We start from the raw sequence: 25,428 nt of genomic DNA on the forward strand, positions 1-25,428 counted from the left end.
AGGCGACAGTTTTGTATGGGCGCCTATGTAAAAACGCCTGTGCTAACCACACGAGGCGATGCGCTTTTCAACAGTCGCCTGAAAAAGCCTGGCGAGGCATTTTCAGGCGACTGTTGAAAAGCGCATCGTCTCGTGTGGTTAGCACAGGCGTTTTTACATAGGCGCCCATACAAAACTGTCGCCTGCGCCGGTCGCGGCGACTGTCGCGGCGCTTTGTCGCCGCGACCGCAAACGCGTCGCTATCTCCCCGTGTGGACTAGCCCTTAAAGAACTGTGCCTTATATTGCTAGGGGTGTTCAGGGGTCCAGACATGTTTATAATCTCACTAACATGTGTAACAGGTATTCCAGTTTCTGTGAAACAGGAGCCTAATAATACTCTCCACTATCTTCACTCCAGTGAGCCAGGGTTACTGCTTTTTTAAAATGAACATTTTCACTGGACATCATGCACTGAACAGTAACACAGTCAAAACCTGGGCACCTTTTCAACAATGTTTTATTTCTGTAAGCTTCATTATTCTTCTGGGAAAAAAGTTGCAAGCATATAAAACTGCTTAAACAAAGTATTTTGTATTGGGTTGTTTGTTACCCTAAATCACGACTACATAAAATGGTGAATTAAGGCTGGAAAGTAATGGTGGGTTAGGAAGCCTGGTGCATTATGAGGCACTGATATGGAGATCCTTTGCCACAAGCATTTCAGTCACAGGATGCATGAAGGATCTGTTCTTCAGAAAGGTGTTAACTGTTTGTTCTCTAGCCTTTTCAAAGTTGTACAGATCCCTGGGAAGAAAAAAGAAGCAACAAGAGGTTAACGTGTGTCCTAGGATGCGATTGAACAGAGCTACAAGCCTGTTTCTCTGAGGGACACTCTTGCCTAACCCAGGTTGTGTAATGGAACTTACCTATACAGAGGACGTGTGAACTTCATTCTTCCTTGTTCTGTAGCCATGGCCAGAGCCAAGGGTATGACATCTTCCCATCCAGCCCGAATACAAAGCCGCAGCCACCTGCACTCATACGGAAAAAGGGGAAACCCATTAGAACTTTTCAATAAGGTCACTTTCCTTTCTAAAAACAAAGTTGCTGGCAGCCACTAATGTAAAGCCCCCCAGCAATTCTAGTCACTGTTTGAGGTACTGTTTACTAAGCATCGCACTACCAGGTGTCCCCATCAAACTTGGTCAAGTGCAAGTGCAGTATAGAACTTTTTCAGAAATATTGCTACCACGCATGCACACTACTAGACGTTGCTCAGGGGACACTGTGGAAGAAGAAATAACATGGCGGTGCTCCGGGGTGCATTTTTTAAGAAAGGAGTGCCAGCCTGTGGTAACATAAGCAGATAGAATCAGTGGGAGGCACACCCCAGCAATATTACTTTTCCTTATCTTCATGTTGTTTCTTGTGGCATTTAAAGAAAGTTGTTGTTGATAACAAACCTAAATCGGATTTCAGAATTCTTGACATCATTTAGGTTGTATACTTCTTGCATTCGTTTCACATGAGAGACCGGCAGAGGTTTCTGAAAAAGAAAAGCATTTTAAATTCCATAGGGGTCCAGCTTCATAATCATACTCCAGCTATGGACACAAATCAGCATTCCAGTCTATCCCACAGATTTTTCTACTGGACAGTGAAGCTCTTTCATTCCCATCTTGGCAAACTCATTCTGTACAGTCCTTGCTTTGTGCATGGGGGTATAGTTGTGCTGAAATAGGAAAGGACTTTCCCTGCACTGTTGCTATAAAGCAGGGAAGCATGGAATTGTGACAAATGTCATCACAGGTAGTTTGCAGTAGGGGTAAGACTGTTGGGTTGAGGAAGCACACATATGCCATCTTAAAATCTGTGAAATATTATCAAGCATTCACTATATATATATATATATATATATATATATATATATATATATATATATATATATATATATAATCTGACTTTTAAAAAAAATCAAACTTTTCAGAATTTATTAAACCCTGAGGATGGAAAAGTCTGAATCTGAAAATCCGGCATGTCTGACCTGTCGAGGTTGCATATAAGTCAATGGGAGAAGTCCCAATGATTTTTTTGATTTGCGCTGGGTTTTGTGCAATACCCTGAAGTTTTCGGAGTGAGGTTTTGGGTGAGAAAATTGTGAAAATCAGATTTTTTTTCCCCGCAAAGCAACTATTCAGGAAAATGTATAATAAAAAAAAACGGAGCGGATTTGATCAGAGTTTGTAGCAGAAAATTTTGAGATAAAAATCGGACTTATAGTATAATAGCCACACATTTAGAAAAGAAAGAAACAGAGAAATAAGATACAATGAATGTGGGAGAGTGAATATACAGCCTTGGACATTACAAATGCTGAAGCTTGGTACTGAACAAGTGAATGTTGTTAGCTCCTAAACAATAGTTCTTGTGCAGACAATGCTTTGAGACAGTTTGAAACATGCAATTTATTCAATTATGCACTTCAGCAGTCAGCGAATGTTTCTGTATTGAATACCACTTTGCAAATGAAATGTTGCTCCTGGCAGAGGTTTCCAATTCACAATCACTTTACCGACAGTTGCCTGGGGTCAGCTTTAGTGACTTGCTGAAAAGGTGGCATTCTATGATGGCACAACATTGATAGTCGCTATATATTATATGAAAAATGAAAGCATGACATTTTGCCATGGGTTACAGCCCTGATCCAAAATTTGTTTCTAAATGAGCCCCAGTGATCTTCAGTGTGTAGCATTCTGCAGCAAATGATTGTTGCTGGAGATTACATGGTTGTGTGCTTTATAATAATCCTGTATGCAATGAGTATGACTAAAACAGCCAAATTAATTAGGGGCGTTCATATACTTGTGGCTGTCTTTTATAGCAAGCTGCTTTAATGCACTTCTCTTTCATAGTTTCTGGAGCTCTTTAAAGGGGTGGTTCACCTTTACGTTAACTTTTAGTATGTTATAGAATGGCCTATTCTAAGCAACATTTCAATTGGCCTTCATGTTTCTCTTTTTTTATAGTTTTTGAATTATTTTACTACTACTTCTGACCATTTCCAGCCACTGACCCCCGTGTAAAAAATAAATGCTCTGTAAGGCTACAAATATATTGTTATTGCTACATTGTATTACTCTTCTTTCTATTCATATTCCAGTCAGTCAAGCTAAAATAAATAAAAACATGTCTCCAATCATCATATTATACTAAAAGTTAATTTAAAGGCGAAACCCCCCTTTAACATTTATTCTAAGCATAATCTAAAGTTAAAGATGTATTCAAGACTGAACTATTAACACCAGATGTATAACTAATAATTCATACAAAAGGGGAAAAGGCCAAATCCCTTACCTCTAGTAGCAAGATGGCCAAGACCTCGATGAGTTGGTGAGATGACAAATCCTTCACATCATCAGCACTAAATGAGCCCAGGTCACTTTCTGTAGCCTGAGAACCGATATTATAAAATCACTGTGACTTTAGTAAATAAAAGCACTGAAATAACTGAATACAGTACGATTGAACTAAACACATTGCTAAATGTTTATTAGCATTGACTGGAAATAACATATAATTAGAGTAGGAAACAATGATCTCTGTAGTACAGAGGTACAACACAAGTGTACTTGTGTATCATTTAGGAATGTTAATAATACAGCTGTTTAAACAAGAATCCTAGTAGATCATTTAGTTGCATTCACTGAAAGAAGTGAAGGAAACCAAAGCAAGGAAATTTTCTAAATCCTTACTAAATTTTATAGGATTAAAATTACCTAATGGGGTCATGTTAATGCACACAATTACCAAACAATTATGTTTTAAACTCAGAATCTCTACATCAGTGATCCCCCAACCAATGGTTTGTGAGTAACATGTTGCTCTCCAACCCCTTGGATGTTGCTCCCAGTGGCCTCAAAGCAGGAGCTTATTTTTGAATTCCAGGCTTGTAGGCAAATTTTGGTTGTATAAAAACCAGCCTCTTGTAGGCTCTGCCAGTCTACATAGGGGCCACCAATAGTCAATCATAGCCCATAATTGGCACCCCAGGAACTTTTTTCACGCTTGTGTTGCTCTCCAACTTTTTATAATATTTGAATGTGGCTCATGGGTAAAAAAAGGTTGGGGATCAGTAATGTAACCAGAGAGGGGCAGGCCCTAGCGCGGGATGTGCAGCCGGGCCCCCCCCTGCACCCCTGTACGCTTTTTTTCTGCCCGCAATTCCACAGGAGTCAGTGTTGAGTGAGCTGCCAGGAGGCCCTGAGGGAGTGCGAGCCCTGGCCCAATCCCACCCCCTGCTCCCCCCGTAGTTACGCCACTGTTGGGGATCCCTGCTCTTGGGGTATATGCAAATGAAAACCTAACAGCTAATATTTTACCTAATCTGTATTACCCTTCAACAGACCAATGAAAAGAGTTTGTGCTTTGTCACTGTAATCTACCAACTTTACACGCTACACTACACGCTCTACTAAAACTTAATTGCGGATTATAAACAAAGTTGTAAAAGCCTGAAAACCATGCCTTGTGACATAGATGCAGATTAGAAATCCGTTCTGGAGCTCAAATAGGTCAAGTGTTCAAACTTAATTTGATTAGTGTAAAACAGATCATCCCTTGTTAAAAATCATTCTGGAGAGTAGCATTGATATGAATGCACGGCCCTGGTTAAAGGGGTGATCTGGTCAGCTTGCACAAGTTGCAGAGCAAGCTTGAAATCCAGAAAGACTACCCCTTAGGTTGCTACTTTATAAATAGATATAATATATATAGAAATCCTTGAAAAAGGCCCTAATGTGGGCCGAAACGGGGGGACTTTGATAAATAACCCCCTTGCTGTACGGCTGACTGACCTCTCAACATATGCTGCCTTCTGTAAAGCTATGCAGGGTGTCTAAATGAATAGTTTCAGCCCTGCACAATGTATATGTTATGGCATCTGCCAGTCACTCCACACACAAGCTGATGTTAGGATAGAAATGCCCATGATCTTTTTTTGGCTGAAATAGTCCCTGTGTGTGCAATGACAGGCATGTGACAGGTAGTTACCAGTTGTGGTTAAAGAATGGGCTCTGTTAATTCATGAATTCTCCTGCAGTGGCAACAAGAAAGCAACAAGCAAAGCAATAGTATACACCCTTGTGTAAGGCCCTAAGGCAGCAATGTCATCAACTCTTATTACATACAGGTAGGGTTGCCACCTTTTCTGGATACCGGCCTTCCTATATATTTATCTTTTTTCCCTATTAATAAAATTGGAGTAAAATACCGGCCAGGTGGCAACCCTAAATACAGGTGTTTTACCAAAGGGGATTTTTTTTATTTTTTATTAAAAGGGTGTCTGCAAGGACTGTTTATCCCTGTGTGATTAAATGGCAACTCTAAAACAGCACAGACAATGTTTAATTTGCCAGTACTAATGCATTACATAACATGTTATGCCACCTACCTTGACCCATTTCTGGCCCAGAGTGATACAAGCATTTGCTAGTGTCATGTCATACCTGTGTATGGTAAATAAAATAAGCTTAAAAGAAAACATAGAAAATTAAAAAGTCTAACATACCTGTATATTTTATTTCACTACGGATAATAGCATTTAAAAATACATTTATAGATCATTATAGTTCGCACCAGTTAAAGCCAAACAATTTATATTTTTTATAGGGCTAAATAAAAGCAGTATAATTTGGGATAAAATGAATAGCTTCAAAATAATAAAGAAGACACATTAATTCTATGTATTATAAGTACATTTTAACTATTATTTCAGGAATTGAACTTCCTTTAGGGGGTTAAGCACACCTTTTATTGTCTTCCCTTGCCTAACCTTTTTAAAAAGTACTGTTGAACAATACAGGTATGGGATCCGTTATCCAGAAACCTCTGAATTACACAAAGGCTGTCTCCCATGGACTCCATTTTATCCAAACTTTTAAAAATGATTTACTTGTACTTGATCCAAACTAAGATATAATTAATCCTTCTATAAAGCAAAACCAGACTATTGGGTTTATTTAACGTTTAAATGATTTTCTAATGTGCTTAAGGTATGCAGTTCCAAATTTTGAAAAGATCCATTATCCGGAAAACCCCAGGTCCCAAACTTTCTGGATAACCGGTCCCATACCTGTATTGTTATAATAAACGGGGGAAGAGCGGACCTTGGGGAAAGCATCCTACATAAGAAATGTCCCCTTGTAACCCGCTGGTCCTGCAGTGTATGGTATAAACTGCTATACAAAGCACGAGTTACAGCACATTATACTAGAGGTAAACTCAGTAGGAAGATGGCCATTTATTATATCTTTCATTTTTTAATTAAATGGGTTGAAGTTACTTGGGTTGTACTGGTGGCATCCCAGGGGTATGCATCCATCCTTTCCAGTCCACCTTGTCAAGAATATCCACCTAGACACACAGACATTATTAAGTTGCCGTAAAAAGAATCTATACATGTCCTACAACAGGGCGAGATAAGCATTTCCCATACCTTGTCCTTGAAATAGGAATACAGGAATTTCTTCCACTCTTCTGTGGTGACACTTTTGAAGGCAAACATCTGAATGTACGATTTCAGAAACCCCAAGAAGATTTCTAGCAAAACCAAAAGTTATCTAAATTAAACAAGATTATTTATGCTTTCTGAAAGGACCCTCCCTATTCTATAATCTGCATAACCTTCTCAACAGTGGCGTAACCATACACCTAAGGGCCCCGGTACAAAACTTTGTAACTGGGCCCCCCCACACCCATGTTGTGGGCAGGTAACAACAATTACTGATCTAATGTCATACAACTGAATTTAACAAGTTATTTTTAATTACTGAAACTGGTATACCTTTTTATGGCAAAGTATAACACAACTAAAATTTAATTTTTATAACTGTAATAGTATGTGAAAATAATCTGGCGCAGACCACAGTGATAACAAATCATGGAAACAAGAGACATTTTGTGAACATCTTTAGTGGTGGGCCAGATAGTACTTCTCAGTTACTTTTATGATAAAATAGAACTAAACGTTTTTACAACTCGCCCAGTACTTACAATACGAAATAAGCTGGGGGTGGGGGAATAAGGGTATGTAAAATTGAGGCTTCACTGTATATGGTGTTCTTGTATACAGAGCAAATATTATTACACATATTAATTTCATGTATAATACCAAAAACAATAGGAGCAAAGCAGACTAGGGCACAGGGCCACAACTATGTATACAGACATACAAACGCATAGCAGGATGGCACAATTGCACTGTTACACATTAATGGCAAGGAAAGGGTTAAACACCACAAGGCAGTGCAATAAATGTGATTGAGGTCTCACATTCTTTCTACACTGATAGTATGGGGGGGGGGGGAATCTGCGGTGCACAGTACAGGAATCACCATCCAGGAAATCAGGGCTGTAGACCACCATGGATTGCATATAAAAATAAATATATTTCACTAATTACTCTATTTTTAATGTTTATGGACTTCAACTGGACAGACAGAACATGTACAAATTCATAGTATATGTAAACATAGAGTGGATTCTGTATGGTAAATACAGTAGCACAGGGGAATGCCAATGCTGGCATTCACTTATGGGATCTCTCTTTACAGACTATAAGCAAACTTAGGGGCTGTTCCTGCTGAATTGTGCTTAGTACAGGGAATACCTATGCTGCCATAGTTTTATGGTATCTCTCTGTACAGGCTATGAGCAAACTTAGGGACTGTTCCTGCTGAATTGTGCTTAGTACAGGGGATACCTATGCTGCCATAGTTTCATGGGATCTATCTGTACAGGCTATGAGCAAACTTAGGGACTGTTCCTGCTGAATTGTGCTTAGTACAGGGAATACCTATGCTGCCATAGTTTTATGGGATCTCTCTGTACAGGCTATGAGCAAACTTAGGGACTGTTCCTGCTGAATTGTGCTTAATACAAGGGAATACCTATGCTGCCATAGTTTTATGGGATCTCTCTGACAGACTATGAGCAAACTTAGGGACTGTTCCTGCTGAATTGTGCTTAGTACAGGGAATACCTATGCTGCCATAGTTTTATGGGATCTCTCCGTACAGACTATGAGCAAACTAGGGGGCAGTTTCTGTTGAATTGACTAATGACAGCAAGGAAAGAGTTAATGTTGTGACTATAGGGAACAGTGCAACTAGTCAGATCCCTACAACAGTCTTGATAAGGGTAGTGACAATGCTATCTAAATAAATAGTTCAAGATAGTAAAAAAAACAAAAAAAACAAAGTCCTTACCAGGCAGTAAATTAGCTTTGCTGAGGCCTGAGACAGTGGGGGATGGGGGGGATCTGAAAAGTAGCCACTAGCCAGCCACCAAGCCACCGACTTGCCTTTAGCAAGTCCAGAGCCCATCTTCAAAAATAATTTTTTCCCTCCTTCATGAAAAGGAGTCTGTGAGGGCTGGAAATTCAGATCAGTCAGGGGCAGAAAGTCTGTCATTTGATTGATGCGGCACTCGGCTCTTCTGCTGTTCTTGCTCTCCCCCCTGCAGCCTGGACACCGGAAGAGCAGAAGCAGGAGAGATCGGAGCCAGACCAGCATTAACTGCTGTGTGCGCTCAAAAAAGAACTTTGTGCGTGTCAGGTAACATTGGTGAGGGAAACGATTACAAACTAGCTGGTCCTGGCTGCTGCTGCTGACTGCTGTGGAGTACAGGAATCTGACCATCCACAATCCTGCCTGTCAGCCGAGTCCTGACCTGGACGCATCAACTTAAACTAGCGGCGCCTATTTCCCTGCCTACCATTGGATGTCGGGTAGTTGATGATACGCAGCGCACGTACTAGCTCCAACCCGCACCCCTTAGCTGCAAGGCAGTTCAGTCGATTTAAAAAAAAAAAAACAACTTATTTTGGCTGTTTATTTTCTTCCCAGGACACGGGCCCCTTCAGGGGTGCAGGGGCCAGGGGCCCCGGTGCGGTCGCACCGTTTGCACCCCTGATAGTTACGTCACTGCTTCTCAAATAAACTCAAGAAAAAAACTACACTTGTTTTCTGTGTGGGGAAAAAAAAGTACTGTAAAAAGGGACACCCAGGATTCCACATAAAATGTATTTAAAAGGAAACAGAGAAAAATGAATGCGGGTAAATGTAGAAATGGAAATGTTACAGACCTGGCCCTCCAAGAAGCTGCTCCAGATAGAACAACAAAGCAAATCCTTTCTCATAGGGAACAGAGGAAAATGCAGCATCTACATCCACTTCATGCAGATTGGGTACCAGGTTTGTGAGAGGATTGGTGGCACCAAAAGTATTAACCTGGTGGTATAATTGGCAAAGGGTCAAGGAGGGTATGTTATAAAAGCAGCAATTTTTTAAGAAGCATTATTTCACTTAATTTAATGTTTTCAGATGGCCATAAACACCAAGATATTGACATATAACAGGCAGACAGACATTAGACTCATTGCTCCAACAAGATGGGTAATATTACAAAAAATGTTAACAGAAAGAAGAGAAGGCTCATGAATATAGGGCCCAAAAGAAACACATTTGCTCCAGCGAAAGGGATAAAATAAAAGCCGTTTTAAGGGTGTTTGTGCTTCTTAAAGAAGAAGGAAAGCTATAGAGGCAGTTATTGACAATAGAATAACCACAATAGTGCAAACTAGAATACTATATTTAATCTGTAGAATGCTTTACCATACAGGAGTAAACTGTTTGTTTAGGATAGTAGCTGCCATATTAGCTTGCGGTGACAAATCCTGCCTCTCCCTGTCTCATTCATAGCTCTGGGCTCAGATTACAGCAGGGATGGAGAGAGGAGCAAACTGAGCACGCTCAAGCCCAAACCCTGGAGGTTTAAGCTGGAAGAGGAAAGTCTGATACAGAAGCTCATGTGTACATAATAGAAGGAAAGAAATGTGGTGTTTTGTTTTTTTGACAGAGAACTCAGAGCAGCATCACTGCTGGTGTATTTACATAGACCTTTCTGATAAAGCTTACTTGGTTTCAACCTTTCCTCCTCCTTTAAGTCTGCATGGCCTTTCAAACATAACAGGAATAGAAAAATGTTCAGCACATTTATATGCTGGTTACCATGGGTGTCTGCAGAAGGGGGCAAGAGGGGGAAGTTGCCCCACCCTGACTTCTCCAGCTAGTTCCAAGAAATTGATTGTAAATTTAATTCCCAACAACACAAAACATTTTTTTTTATACTTCCCACCCTCAGGTTATCTTCCTTATTGTCATGAATAGGTTCATCTTCAGTGGTATGCTACCCTATGTGATATTTGCTTACTTGCACCCTACCACTCCCCCCGGAAAATTTTATGCTGATGCCCATGCTAGTTACTAATCGGATATTCTATACATTTCTTTACTAAAAGTTTTTAGAGGATACATATTTATAGGTCTTTATGTGCTATAAATCTGACCATACCGAATTTTGCAGTTCTTTCCAACCTCCCAGAGCCTTAAATTGCCGAAACTCTTCACCATACAGCCGGCCATCAATTCTGCGTTCCAGGTATACAGTATGACCTTCATTTAGCCTGGTAAAGTAAGCATAGGTTTTTCAACATACGGATCAGTAAATCAGGAAAAAAAAAAGGAAAACTATACCCCCCAAACAATGAAGGACTCTATAAAAAGATATTGCATAAAACAGCTCATATGTAAAACCCTGCTTCATGTAAATAAACAATTTTCATAATAATATACTTTTCTAATAGTATGTGCCATTGGGTAATCATAAATAGTAATTGCCATTTTAAAAAAATAAGGGCCGCCCCCTGGGATCATACGATTCACTGTGCACACAAACATACCAACAAACCATACTTGTTAGGTCACATGAGCCAATTAACAGACAGGGTTATGTATTTTGCTCAACACTTCTTCCTGTTACAGTTAGAGCTGTAGTATTTCTGGTCAGATGATCTCTAAAGCAGCACACAGACCATCACGAAATGGGGGTTCAAGGCAAGAGATGTAAAAGGGCAATATTTGCTTAAATATATATTCCAGCTTGATAAGATTCTTTAATATGCCACTTAATATAATATAAACTGTAGCTTAAGTATTCATTTTGGGGGTATAGTTTTCCTTTAGGGTAAGGGCACACTGGGCGATTTGGGGAGATTTAGATGCCTCGATTTTGCGGCGACCAATCTCCCTGAACGCCTTCCCTCACTTTGCGCCTAGCTAAAATGAAAAATCGCCGGCGCTAATCACACGCGGCGATTCATTTTCCGAAGTCACCCGAAGTTTCCTCATGGGGCAACTTCGGAAAACGAATCGCCGCATGTGATTAGCGGCGGCGATTTTTCATTTTAGCTAGGCGCAGAGTGAGGGAAGGCGTTCAGGGAGATTGGTCGCCGCAAAGTCGAGGCGATTGGTCGTCAGGCGACGAAATCTCCCCAAATCACCCAGTGTGCCCTTACACTCAGTGCTCTGTTGTGACATTTTAAAGACTCCGCATGTTTTCCTAGCAGACCTTGGTACTGTGACCCATTGTGTTTTAATTGCAGAACAGAGATAACTGCTTTACAGCACTGACATGAAGATATAGATTAATACACATTCAGCAAGTTTTATTTAGTTTCAGGACTTGGAAAGTTCTTTATTTCTCGTTTGCTCCAGAAATGTATAAAGGTAGGGTTTATAGTACCATCCGCAGTTAAAGGAACAGTAACAACTAAAATAAGTGTTCTAAAGAAATTGAAAAAATAATGTACAGTTGGCCTGCACTGGTGTGTTTACTTCAGAAACTCTACTATAGTTTATATAAACAAGCTGCTGTGTAGCCATGGGGGCAGCCATTCAAATCTAAAAAGGAGAAAAGGCACAGGACACACAACCGATAACAGATAAGTACGACAGTATACAATGGATTCTTCAGAACGTATCTGTTATTTACTTATGTATCCTGTGCTTGAATGGCTACACCCATGGCTACACAGTAGTTGTGTTTCTAAAGCAAACACACCAGTTTTACCAGTGGAGTGCAACAGTGCATAATATTAACATTCCTTTAAACCACCTTAATTTTCTGGTGTTACTGTTATTTTACACACACACTCAACCCCTCCAAATGAAAACCCAGAATCCATACACACACCCCTCCCTACTTTTACATAAATTCTATATACCCATACCTATACTAACTATAGAGTTTAGTATCACAATAGCCTTTGATATTATGTCTATCCAAAAAATCATCCAAACCATTCTTAAAGGCATTAACTGAATCAGCCATCACAACATCACCCGGCAGTGCATTCCACAACCTCACTGTCCTGACTGAAGAACCCCCTACGTTGCTTCAAATGAAAGTTCTTTTCGTCTAAAGGGGAGGCCTCTGGTATGTTGATCCACTTTATGGGTAAAAAGGTCCCCTACTGTATACTTGCCAGCCTCTCGTGCAATCTAATAGCACCTAGTAGCTTTAACTGAATTGCTTGTCAGGAGGTGCAGTACAAATGGCCATTTTTGTCAATATAAAAATGCAGTGCACGTGTTGAAGAATACATTTTTTACTCACAGGAGCACTTAATGAGCCAGGGAAATACAGAAAAGCACAAAGGAAAAAAACAAAGAAATTAAGAAAATGATAAACAAGGAGGACAAGTAAAAGAGGAAGATAATGAAGGGCTTTTCAGTGCTATGTTATTCATTAAAATGTTCTTCTAATGATCAATGTGTGCTACAGATTTCCCCATCTGCCGATTTTCATAACTCCTACTAGTTCCATAACCACTAACCAGAAGTTTTCCCAGGTTTCATTCGTAACCAGGTTTCCTGTCCAGCTGTGTGAAATTTCATGTGCAATCACCTAATTGGATGGAAAGATTAATTTATAGATTGCAGTGTAAAATGTCATTGAGGTATAGCTTCAATATTTACAAAGAAATATAACCAATAATGCTACAGTAGGAATCTTTAAACTAGTCATCTGCAACTGCCACTGAACTACAACTCCCAGAATCTCCTTAAGAAAAAGTAAAGAAGTCACCAGAAATGTATTTTCAGCTTAAAATACGTTACTAGCCAAATTACAGTACAGTATTTAAAAGTAAATAATTCATCCAACAGTTGAAAATAAAAATACTCAAAAGTGTGGGGCATGTTTGGGGTAACAACACTGAACTAACAGCTAAAGGGTGTGATCATGCTGAACAAACAACGCCGGCTCTGCAAACACTGTTAGTAATAGGATAAATACAGCAGACTTCTTTCTGTTTGAATATGGAACGATAAAATACTTACACTTGCCAAAGAGCGGTCACCAGCCTGCCACAGAGAAGAAAAACAAATGTCAAACATCTCTGTATTAAATCCAGGAAATATTAACTAAGAGATTGATTAGCAAGGAAAGGGACCATACCAGCACAGTTGGGGTAACAAATGTGAGACAGGGGTTCTCCATGCCCCCGTATGGGAATGAAGGAGGCAATATAAGCAAATCATATTGTCCCCACACATAGGGCCCAGCCAAATCTTCTGCATATTTGAGCATCTTCTCTGTCTAAATTGGAAGAAAAATACAGTTAATTTACAATCTTTTTTTAATCTTCTTATTTAAAAATTCAACTATTCTAATATCTGCCATTATGATGCACAAGCAATGAGTGAGATACATAAAAGTGAGGTTCATGTTTGCATCATCTTTTGTATGTCCCCTCTTAAAGAACAAGGAAAGTCTAAAATAGAATAAGGCTAGAAATGCTGTATTTTGTATACTAAACATAAACTTACTGCACCACAAGCCTAATCAAACAAATGATTTATGCTTTCAAAGTTGGCCACAGGGGGCTTGACCCTGACCCTGCACATGCTCAGTGTGGTCTGGGCTGCTTAGGGATCATCATTAACAAAGCTGCTTGAGTTCTGCATGGCTGATAAGTAAGACGGGGGCTCCCCCTGCTGTTCATAAGTATAATTGTTTCCCTGCTCAGCAGTTAGGGACCATCTGACAATTCCTATCCACAGCAGTAAATGAAGGGAGAATTTCACTGCATACAGTCAGGTTTCTTATAAAAACGGTACACATTTTTTAATTTAAGTATATTGGAGATAGGTTTCTTTTTCATTAAAGAAAGTAAAAATTGGATTTAATTGTTTTGCCTTTCCTTGTCCTTTAATGTATAGCAGAAAGGGTGTGTGGACAGCGATAAGTCTTGGTGCTTGTGTGTGGCATTGAGAGCACAGCTGAGCTTATGAAATGTCAGCCATTAGTTATGTGGGATCTGGAATTGGTCTTTCAATTGTGCAAAGGAGATTAGTTTGCCATACATCACCTAAGGTATTCCCCCCTTGGTCCGACCAGACTCATCGGACCTAATTTTACTAACAAGGTGTAGTCTTGGTTGTTCCATAGTGGTGTAAATGGGTCCGTGGGAGGAGATTTCAGAAGTGTATTTGCCATTTTCCACACCTTACGTAGGGAGCTGATGGGGAGGAAGTAATGTCTGAGATGTAGTGACAGATTTCCCTAGGATCCAGTTTACTGGATTATCAATGAAGCCAGTCAAATGAGCCCAAAGTGAATGTAGCACTCGGTGATGTGAACCTTCCACCAACGTAGTGAGGTGGGACAGTTGTGCTGCCAGATAATATAGATACATATCTGGAAGGGCCAAACCAGCTTTGCTTTTAGCACACATTAGTGTTTCAAGCTTTAGTCGTGGCCTGGAATGAGCCCACACCAGTTGCCTAAATACAGTATTTATTTTAAGAAAATAGGATTTTGGTATCCATACAGGGGCTTGTTGTAGTATATAGAGTAGCTTGGGTAAGATAATCATTTTATAAGATGGACCCGCCCTGTCGGGCCTACCGGGAGGTTAGCCTATGACTTAAGCTTTTGGGACATCCAATCATTCAACGGGTCTAAGTTAAGGGTTAAGTATTGTTGGGGGAGGGCTGTGACATTAACTCCTAGGTAAGTAAATTCAGGGACTACTTTAAAAGGAAAGGTAGTCATTCTTTCATCCTCTGTAAGCGGGTCTAGCATAAGGGCAGTGGATTTGGATTTATTTATTACCAGTCCGGATACAGCACCAAATTCTGCCTTTAGGATACCTTTAGGACACTAGTTAGCGAATCACCTCTGTCCCCCAGATATAAGAGGGTATCCGCATATAATTGAATGTTTACATCAGCTTTTCATAATACTGAATTATATTCATTAAGTTTTCTGTTTCCAAGGGGTGCAATCCATAGAAATGAACTTCACAGTAAACACTGTTATAGTGCAGGTCAAATATTTGCCACAGAAGGTATAAGGGATATCATTATTCAATTAAATATAGAACAATGCAGACGACCTACCATAAATAAACATTTAATAAATCATGACCATGTGGAAGTCGAAGAGTTAGAGTGCTAAAAAATAAAATGTGTGCTGATACTGTGCAGTTGGATCTAACAGATGATTAAACTAAAGGTTGAAGAAAGGTGAGAGGGTAGCATATGAACATACATCAGGCCCCATGGTAGAAGGGAAGAATACATGCAACTTTGTGTCAAAAATATTTGCCAAGTAATAAACCTAGAATAAGTATCAGGAACCAACCTCAGCAAATTCATACACAGATGGTTCCAAAAGTTCCTTCTCTGTCCAAATGGTTGTCCTAGGTCCAACTTTTCTGTAAAAGGTAGAATATCACAATGTTTTAGTATGGGTACAAGACAGCCCCACTATATTAGTGTATCCAGCCACTAATGAGACCTCTAGAATGGGCGGGCATTTTGCTAGAATAAGGATCAAAAAGAGAAATGAAGAGCATTGACACACAAGGCAAATATTTTCTTCTCATTACAAATGATAGTAAATCAACTTCTATATGCTAACATACAGTACTATACATATATATTGTTACAGTGACAAATTAATTAAAAATGCAATTTTATTTTTCCTAATATTCCATAATAGTCACAACAAACAAACCAGAGGTTATAACCACACCTAGTGAGGGGATACCACAAGAAATATTTGCTACAATGTGAGGCCTTTATACAATACGCTTGGAGTATTACATGCTTTTTGCAAGTTTAGTGGACAGTGGGGTTACACTTTTGTTATTTAAACAAAGGCACGTTGGCATTAGCAAAGATTAAGGATTGATTTAGTGGTTGTCAATGGCACAGTCTCTACCTGGAGACCCTGCAGGGTTCTGTGACGGGTCCACTTTTATTTCATTTGTTCACTAATGACTTGGTGGAGGGCACTAAGCATTGTGTTAACTGATGATACAAACTATGCAGGCCAATTAATTGTATCCAGGATGTGGCAACCTTGCAAGGAACTCTTAAAGGAAAACTATACCCCCAAAATGAATACTTAAGCAACAGATAGTTTATATCAAATTGAATGACATATTAAAGAATCTTACCAAACTGGAATATATATTTACATAAATATTGCCCTTTTACATCTCTTGCCTTGAACCACCATTTCGTGACTCTATCTGTGCTGCCTCAGAGATCACCTGACCAGAAATACTACAACACTAACTGTAACAGGAAGAAGTGAGGAAGCAAAAGGCAGAACTCTGTCTGTTAATTGGCTCATGTGACCTTACATGTGGTTTGTATGTGAGCACAGTGAATCTTACGATCTCAGGGGGCGGCCCTTATTTTTTAAAATGGCAATTTTCTATTTATGATTACCCAATGGCACATACTACTAAAAAAGTATATTATTATGATAATGGTTCATTTACATGAAGCAGGGTTTTACACATGAGCTGTTTTACTCAGTATCTTTTAATAGAGACCTACATTGTTTGGGGGGTATAGTTTTCCTTTAACAAACTGGTAGACTGGGCAGTTAAGTGGCAGATGAGATTGAATGTTAATAAATTTAATGTTATGCATTTGGAATACAACAACATGCAAGCCACTTTTACCCTAATTGGGATTACGTTATGGGGCATATATTATCCACAAGTGCTCCCAGATACTTCTCCAAATAATATATAATCTGCCACAGGCTTAAAAACAATATTATACAAAACTTTCCATGATTGAAAAAAAAATCTGCTTAGCAAAAAGTTGGCCAGAGAGACAAATTTGCCAAAAGACTAGTAAATTGGCTTGTTTTCTTGTTCAACGGTTTTTCTCATATACATAAATATTAATTTGCAAGAGATACTGACTCTGTAGCTGCTGTGTCTAAATAATGAAAATAATGTAACAATTAAATTCTAAGACTGCTTTATGGTAGTTCACAGAAACATTGTGCTATGGGGCAGAGACTTACTGCACAAATGATACAAGGACAATGCAATGTTAAAAGAAGTATGCATGTTTTGAGGGGTTCAGCAATGTAGTAGAAATTTACAAACATATGATAGTGTACTATTTTGTGGACCTAGTTAGTGGATGGCACTCTGCCTCCTGTAACTTTTAGCCAGCTCAACTTACCTGCCCTCCAAAGCTCCAACAACCAATGCAATTAAATAACTGGGTATCGGCACCTACAAACAAATAATAAAAATGAATTCTACATATTGTGCCATTGACTTGGTCAGTTTATATATTTAGTCTGTAACTGATAATGTTCAGGTTTAGCAGAGCATTCTTTCCTTCCTTTTCTAAATGTTTATATAATATGTTACAGTACCAGTGTATCCTGCAAGAAAGCAAGTTGCAGGTTGGGCTGCAGATGGGTTCAGACAGGTTTACCTGAGAAGATATTTCTTTTTGTTGCAGTGAATCCCACTAAAGTGACTTTATTTCTGTAGCTCTAAGTCAAACAATTTGTTCTCTAGCATCAGTTGGTTTATAAAATCTAACACTCTGCTATTAGGGACACTGACTTCAAAAATGTCTACCAAGGCAACATTTGCAAGTAATATGTAGCAAATATGTTGGGTCCCCTATGAGCTGTGGTACTTGCTTAGATGAAATTTAAACTTCAGCTGTCTGCCCTACCCAGTGGATATTTACACTTAACTTCTGACATAAATGTGTGTTCTACTGTACTGCAATTGTTTTCAAACTGTAAGATCCAGCTCAATCCATTGCCAGTTAAACATGCAGCTCTACTGGAAGTCAACGTCTGCACCAAGACCCCTCCAAAGCTGTGTTCCCTACTCCTATTGACATGAGTTGACAGGCCTATTGATATCCAGCTGTGACTGAGCTATACATCTTAGCATCTTCCAACTCATTCTATTTTAAAACACCAAAACTGGCAGACTTTTGTCTGTTTCTCAACCACAATTACCAACATACAGCCAGTAATAATTACAAAAAATAGGGTGTATAATTTTTTCCTAAATTCCGTTGCTGCTGTTTGAGCTTTGCATAGTGATTAATACAGCAGTGCTTTTAAAAAGCAGAAACACAACTAATTATTCATACATTTTGCTTGAATCGGTAAATCTTTCTGTTGCTGTCACTTTGCTCTGATAATTCTCCATCACGAAGTGCACTCATCAGAGCCATCAACTCCTTAGGAACTGAAACCTGAAAAAAAGATTTAATCGGGTGATTATTTGAATTACTTGAGATTTATCCTATGAAAACAAATTCCTTCCCAGTATCCCAATGGAATTTGTAAGATGTTATTTATCTGGCAAAGGAAATAAAGTAATTGGTGTTACTAGATAAGTATGTTTTAGAGAAAAAAAAAAAAAGATGCCCAAAATACAAATTTTCTCGCAATTAAAATTAAAAGCAGGAATATTATATAGTTTAAGAATAATAGTTTTAATGCTCAAAGGCATTTATTTATTAGATCTACGAATAAGTGACTAAGAGCACAAAAACTGCCAGGCTTATTTTGATCACTCTGGTTATGTTTTTTGTACTTCATTCCAAATAGATACGCAGTACTGCCAGCACTTATTTAGGTGGCCATAATAGGGGTGTTCAGTTACACTCTCTAACTCAGTGATCCCCAACCAGTAGCTCGTGAGCAACCTGTTGCTCTCCAACCCCTTGGATGTTGCTCCCAGAGGCCTCAAACCAGGTGATTATTTTTGAATTCCAGTCTTGGAGGCAAGTTTTGGTTGCATAAAAACCAGGTGTACTGCCAAACAGAGCCTCAATGTAGGTTGACAATCCACATAGGGGCTACCAAATGGCCAATCACAGCCCTTATTTGGCACCCCAAGAACATTTTTCATGCTAGTGTTGCTCCCCAATGCCTTTTACTTCTGAATGTTGCTCACAGGTTCAAAAGGTTGGGGATCCCTGCTCTAACTGATCAGCCTGCAAGCCAAACAGATAGAGAGCACACAAGGGACAATACTTAAGGCTGATTTTCTATTGTTCCAATTATTTCGGGCACATAGCCTGGAAGTTTGGCAGAGCAGAAAATAATGAGAAGCTGTGACTTTCTCATCTGATGGTTGCAGAGGCCAACATGGGAAGTTATCAAACTGGCCTGATTGCACACAGAAAATCATATGAAACTTGAATTTTATCGGTGAGTATATGGCCAGCATTACTCATATTCTCCTTGTTTACTAATAGTGCCATTGTCCTGGAGTTGTTTCTATTCTATATTTTGGATTCAGTTGAACCCCCGAATCCTTTGCGAAAGATTCGGCAGAATACAGATCAGAATTTGTATATGCAAATTAGGGTTGGGAAGGGGAAAAAATGTATTTCCTTGTTTTGCGACAAAGTCATGTGATTCGGCCAAATCGGAATCCTGCTGAAAAAGGCAGAATATAGCATTGCAAATTGCTGACTCGTTCTGAAATCAGACAATTAAAGGAACAGTAACATCAAAAAATGAAAATGTTTTAAAGTAATAAAAATATAATGCAGTGTTGCCCTACACTGGTAAAACTGGTGTTTGCTTCAGAAACACTACTATAGTTTATATAAATAAGCTGCTGTGTAGCAATGGGGGCAGCCAAAGGAGAAAAGGCTCCGGTTATACAGCAGATAGCAGATAAGCTCTGTAGAACATAATGGTATTATTGGTTACCCACTATTTAATCTGTGCCATTTTTTAATTTCTGCCATGTCTATACAGCAGCTTGTTTATATGAAATATAATAGTGTTTCTGAAGCAAACAGATTAGTTTTCTAGTGTATATTTTCATTACTCTAAAAACATTCATTTTCTGACGTTACTGTTCCTTTAAATCCGTCAGCAACTCACAGCATGAGGGTTCTGACTACAGGTGCACAAACCACTAAGGAACTCCCAAATAAATAGTTCAATATATAAACAACTATACAAAAAACATTAAGTGTTTATGAAACAGATTTATTAAACATCTGCTACAATTCAGTAGGTTTCTCTTTAATGCTATGGTCCCAGGGCCTTTGGGGGTGAAAAAAAGTTTACACACTTGGCCTATCCTTATTTGATCAGAGAAAAACAATAGAGAAATGTAAGCTTCCATTTGAATGTAATAATGCTTTTTAATTACTGCATCTTCTTCATGTTACTGCGTTTAGCCGACATTGAAACGTTTTCTAATTTTAACATTAATTGCCCCCTCCATGTTCTTCTGGTCACAAACCTGGCTGTAGTAAGTGAATTTCACTGATGGTGTATCTTGGCATGGTATTATACTTCTGCAGTGTGTAGCCTAGAACAAAAAGAAAAAAAGATTTACTGGAAATGTCTGCATTTAACAAGGTATTTTTTAAAACTCCAATGCAGCCAAAAAAGAAAACAAGCATTTTACACAATTTTTTTAAGTTCCAGTGAGTGATTTTCCTGGATTCTGCACCATGGTTTTCTACATTTTACATCAAAATGTTGGCCTGGTTTTCTTAAAAATGTCTATTTGCTCTCTGTAAATGTTAGTTTTGGTGAAATGAAACTGTTTAAGCATATGCATATCTTCCCTTGGGTTCTTCTGTAAGTAGTGAATCTGAGTTGTTTTGCATCTCATATGGCCATATACAAAGTATTTAAAAGTTTAACGTTGTGCATCTTTTAGAGAAGTTTTGCAATAGCTGCCCCATAGTGTATACATACATGATGCACTGCCCACACCTTGTAAAGTACTGTATTTACATGAAATAATGACATCTGTGCTGATATCATTTGTATACTTGAGGCTTAAGATGTTTTAACACATTTGACTTCTTTTACAACATTTTTTCTGGTTCCCTGCAACACATAACATGGGGGTTCTACAGTATATATATATATATATATATATATATATATATATATTTATATATATATATATATATTTATATATATATATATATATATATTTATAGATATATATTATATGAATTTATACCTATGCAAAATGTTTTATTTGCAAAGTTTAGGAGCCCAATGATCTTGTTGTGGTGCCCAATTACTATAATAACTATTATACTACTGCTGGAAAGTTAATGTAAGAGTTCATATAATTAAGTAAACAAATCACAATATGAATAGTTGATGTTACTCTATATGAACTAGCTCATGTAAGTTTAAGCCATAAATACCTTCCGTGATAGCTCATATAATTAAGAAAATGAATCACAATACACAGTTGATATTACTCTGTATTAAGTAGTTTATATAAATAGTCCAATTAATGTGCTAATAAGTCAGTCAATTAATTGATTGGGGTGTCAGTGGAATTTACCTTAAGTTTTTGAAATTGAGGAGTAGTCAGTGGAATTTGCTATAAGGTAGAAAACTGCACTGCTACCTGCCGTGTCGCACTGCTCTGCATTGTAATTGCTTGAAACAGAAGTTTTACAAGCTTCTTAGCCTGATTTCTAGGCAAGTCATGTACGTTTTTACGGGTGTTATGAAAATTATGTTACTTTGTGCTGTGCAGCTGCCCCCAACTTTATATCAGGTCAACAATCTCCTCTCTCTTCATATACACACATTTTTATTTTTGTGTTAAGTGTCATATAATGCAGTCAATAAAACAATGTTTATAAATGTGACTAAACCTCATTACCTGGCACTGACTGAAGAGATATGGATGGATCTTTCCTGCTGTCTGTTCTTTGTTGAGCCACTGAAGGGCCGATGATTTGGGTGAGGTGACTGAATCAATTTCCACAATGACTTCTTGTCCTCTATTCATGAACAGATATATTATTATTATTAGAACATAAAGTCCCAAGATATTGTGCAGCACTGTACAATGGAAGGGTGTATATGCTGAACATAGAGACGACATACATAAATCAGCTGATACAGGAGGTAAAGAGGGTCCAGTTCAATAGTTTACATTATTTACACATGAAATAAACCAATGTATTAAAATAACTTTTTTTTGCACATAAAGCCAATTTACTATCACACCATCCTGCTCAATTGTATCTAATTGCCCTAGGCCACATGCCTTTTGGCTTCATATACGGGGTTAATAGCAAAAAGAAACAATGCATGGGTTTATAAGGAAGCTTTGGCCAGACAGCCTGGTAATTCCAGCCTAGGCAAATCTAATGCTCATGAAAACAGCACAATTCAACTTTTGTGGTGCTCTCATGAAGAACTTTTAAGGTGGCAAACGGAAGTCATAACTCTCCCACCAACAGCCGCTACCAGTTTTTTTAAGAAGGGAAAATTCACTGCCTAGAGAACAGCATGACAATGTTAGACTGGAGTTAGGAACAAAAAATAACTAAACTTGAGCAATCTCCATTCACCTGACTGACATACAGCCATGCTTGAGCTGTAAAGGACTGTAATGTAGAAGGTCATGCTTTTAGCTCTGTGGTAACACTAGCCTCATTTAATACTCAGCTGCTAAGTCATATATTATATTTACAAACATATACAGCAATATGATATATGTATGTGGCAAAAGATCAAACCATTTCACAAGTTCTTACGAATATGCGAAACGGCTGGACAAGGAAGTGTTGCTGGGAAATGCAGCTATGAAATGGCAATGAATATATGGAGCAGCACATTACACTCTGCAGTGTATTAATGTGTCTGTGCACTGCAAACAAGGCAAAACATACGGATTGTGGGGCAGACTCTGGGCAAAGATCAGAATGATAATGTGCATTAACTAATCCAGGATGTGCTGACAGGCAAATATGACCAGAGAGAGAAAGAAAAAAAGGTGTTAGTACTCTGCCGAAACCATAAAGAAGATTAATCATATCTCCATAAGTCTGCAGAGTACAAGGGGCTAAGGGCATCATTACACAACAGATCAGCAGCACAATGCTAGCTACACTTGGTGCCAAAAGATTACAGTTCCACTGCTAATGAGCTGCCTCAGCAACTGAAGCCTGCATGTTTTGCTGAATAAGTTAAAGGTATATTTCAATAAACTTGGATGTGCAAGATTTTCAATATAAGATATTATAAGGGATAGGACAATATATCCTAAATATGTTTAGATGTCTATTTTCCCTCAACTTTTTAAGAGGTAGCTAATATTTAAAATGTCAATTTCAATCAGCACGTATGGTTGATGTATGCAATAACCTCATACACATTCATAATTTTTTTTTTACGACCTTTGTTGCCCAAATTCATGTACTAGATCTTCTTTGAGTTATGTTACCCACTGGGTGGCAGCAATATGGGCAGAGGGCCACCTAGTATGCACAATACACACAGAAGACAATGTAATATATACACAAGCATACATTTTGGTTGGAGGCAAAACTGCACGTGTGGATACAAGAGTTATTCTCTAAGAGAAAGTCTGAATCAGAGATATTAAATAAAAATGCTTAGTAATACTTTAAAGAAGCCTCAGAGTTGTTGTACATGTCTACTTGTACATCACATCAATACAAATGAACAGAAGCAACAGGTCAAGCTGGCCATACATTGAAAGATTCACTGGTTTGGTGAGGTTACCAACAAACATATCTTTCCCCTATATGCCCACCTTGAGGTCTTAATTATGGGTCTACAGGCTGTCAGGTTGAGGAAAGCATCAAAGAGTAGATAAGGTGATCACCCCAACGAAAACCAATCCGATCAGTTGAGTAGGCCTGTTGGAGTGACTTGATACACAGACATATAAGCTGCTGACTCAGACAGAAGGAGTCAAATAGGCAGCTTAAATCTGTCTCTTATGGCCACAGAAATAATATAAGTTGATACCAATTACACCATTACTTGCCTGTGCCACTGCTTCTGTCCCACTTAGAAGCCAATAGTCTGTAATTTCTGTAAAGGTTGTGGACAAAACAGGCTCAAAACCGCAGTAGCTTTGCTGCAAGGTTTATTCAACACAACATGTTTCGAGCATTGTGGCTCTTTGTCACATGTATGTATGAATGACCAATGGAATGTTGCAAGTTTTCTGTAAGTTACAGTTTTAGAATAAATGGGTATAAATATACTACGTTGCTATATCTGTGTACTAATATAACTTTGTATCCTTTCCAGAGAAATGCGGCTGCCCTTAGGTACAGATTAGAATAGAAACAAGAATCTACAGTTACAGCACTACAGAGTGGTAAGAGAAACTGGGCAGTATCGCTATAGAGGCAGGTAAACTAAATATTAAGTATTATGTCTTTGTGCAATTTTTTGCTCAGTTTACAGTATACAAAATGATTGATCACATGTATGTGAATACTAGAAGCAATTCTGGACTCTTTCTTGTAGGCTTTATTGCAGTACAAGGGGGTAAAGTGTAACGAATGGATTTTAATGGACACTTTAATATGGACTTTTAATAATGTTCACTTGGCACTAATGGAGGGAACACCAATTGACACATATAAGATTGGATCGAAATGGAGGTTAGGCGAACAAACCCCCGATGCAGTAACCTTTGATGACCTTGTCTTTTAAACTAATTTTTTAAGCTAATTTATCTACCAATCACGGTGGAGGGGAGGAGTCAAATGTATTTAAAGTCTCTTAAGGCCACCTTGAGATCATCGTCAAATCAAAACCTATGGCGAGGGGTTAACCTTACTCTTTCATCTTCATGAACATGCCCTCATCTCAAGGTATGTACTTATTGTATGTATATGGCTCTCTGGGCACTGATATGGCTCCTCTCTCTTTCTGTAGGCTGGAGGTGCAGCTTTCTTTCACAATGGACAGAGGGATGAAATCTGCAGGCTGGAGGGTGTATGGGTGGGTTTGTGGGATTTTTGGTTATTTTTGTTTTGTTGTATGATTTGTGAACCGTTTATGAAATGACGATTATTTAATGTAAAGTGATCTTATAAATAAAAAAAATTCTATATGGCCACCTTTAGTGATAGTGCCCCGTGGGCATGCAGTCTAAATCACCCCTGATTCAAAAGTATTTATGGGAAAAACTTTTTCCCTTTACTTTTTTTTTTATTGCAAGGGCAGTGTGGTAAAACGGATGTGCATCTCCCATGGTTCTTACCCACAATTAAGCATTTTATGCTACACTTCTAGAATTATGTTGGACATTGATTGTGTGTAATTTTCCAATTGATGTGCAAATTAGCCTGTGATTTGGGAAAACAGCATGCAAGGTGCAGTGCAAGCTTTTCTTATGAAATGTTAATGCCATGAATTCCAGCACATAAAGCTAGCATGTGATTCACCAAGTGCAATCAGTTGGGTTTGT

The 25,428-nt window shown here is 38.5% G+C and overlaps 1 protein-coding gene across 1 annotated transcript in view; it reads right to left on the reverse strand.

The window, feature by feature from the left end:
* Nucleotides 1–481: 481 nt before the first annotated feature.
* The window catches only part of lta4h.L (leukotriene A4 hydrolase L homeolog), a gene marked incomplete at its 5' end in the record, with an annotated part of 30,412 nt that continues 5,465 nt past the window's right edge, over nt 482–25,428 (reverse strand). Inside the window, 17 exon segments of the mRNA NM_001091767.1 lie at nt 482–785; nt 908–1,012; nt 1,445–1,527; nt 3,336–3,431; nt 5,431–5,485; nt 6,322–6,392; nt 6,475–6,578; nt 9,124–9,268; nt 10,392–10,503; nt 12,715–12,785; nt 13,220–13,243; nt 13,338–13,478; nt 15,528–15,600; nt 17,381–17,433; nt 18,323–18,427; nt 20,446–20,514; nt 21,847–21,967. Coding sequence (NP_001085236.1) covers nt 662–785; nt 908–1,012; nt 1,445–1,527; nt 3,336–3,431; nt 5,431–5,485; nt 6,322–6,392; nt 6,475–6,578; nt 9,124–9,268; nt 10,392–10,503; nt 12,715–12,785; nt 13,220–13,243; nt 13,338–13,478; nt 15,528–15,600; nt 17,381–17,433; nt 18,323–18,427; nt 20,446–20,514; nt 21,847–21,967 — 1,552 coding nt within the window. The 3' untranslated portion in view covers nt 482–661.

The sequence above is a fragment of the Xenopus laevis genome, chromosome 3L (assembly GCF_017654675.1).
Source record: "Xenopus laevis strain J_2021 chromosome 3L, Xenopus_laevis_v10.1, whole genome shotgun sequence".
In the NCBI taxonomy this organism is placed as follows: domain Eukaryota; kingdom Metazoa; phylum Chordata; class Amphibia; order Anura; family Pipidae; genus Xenopus; species Xenopus laevis.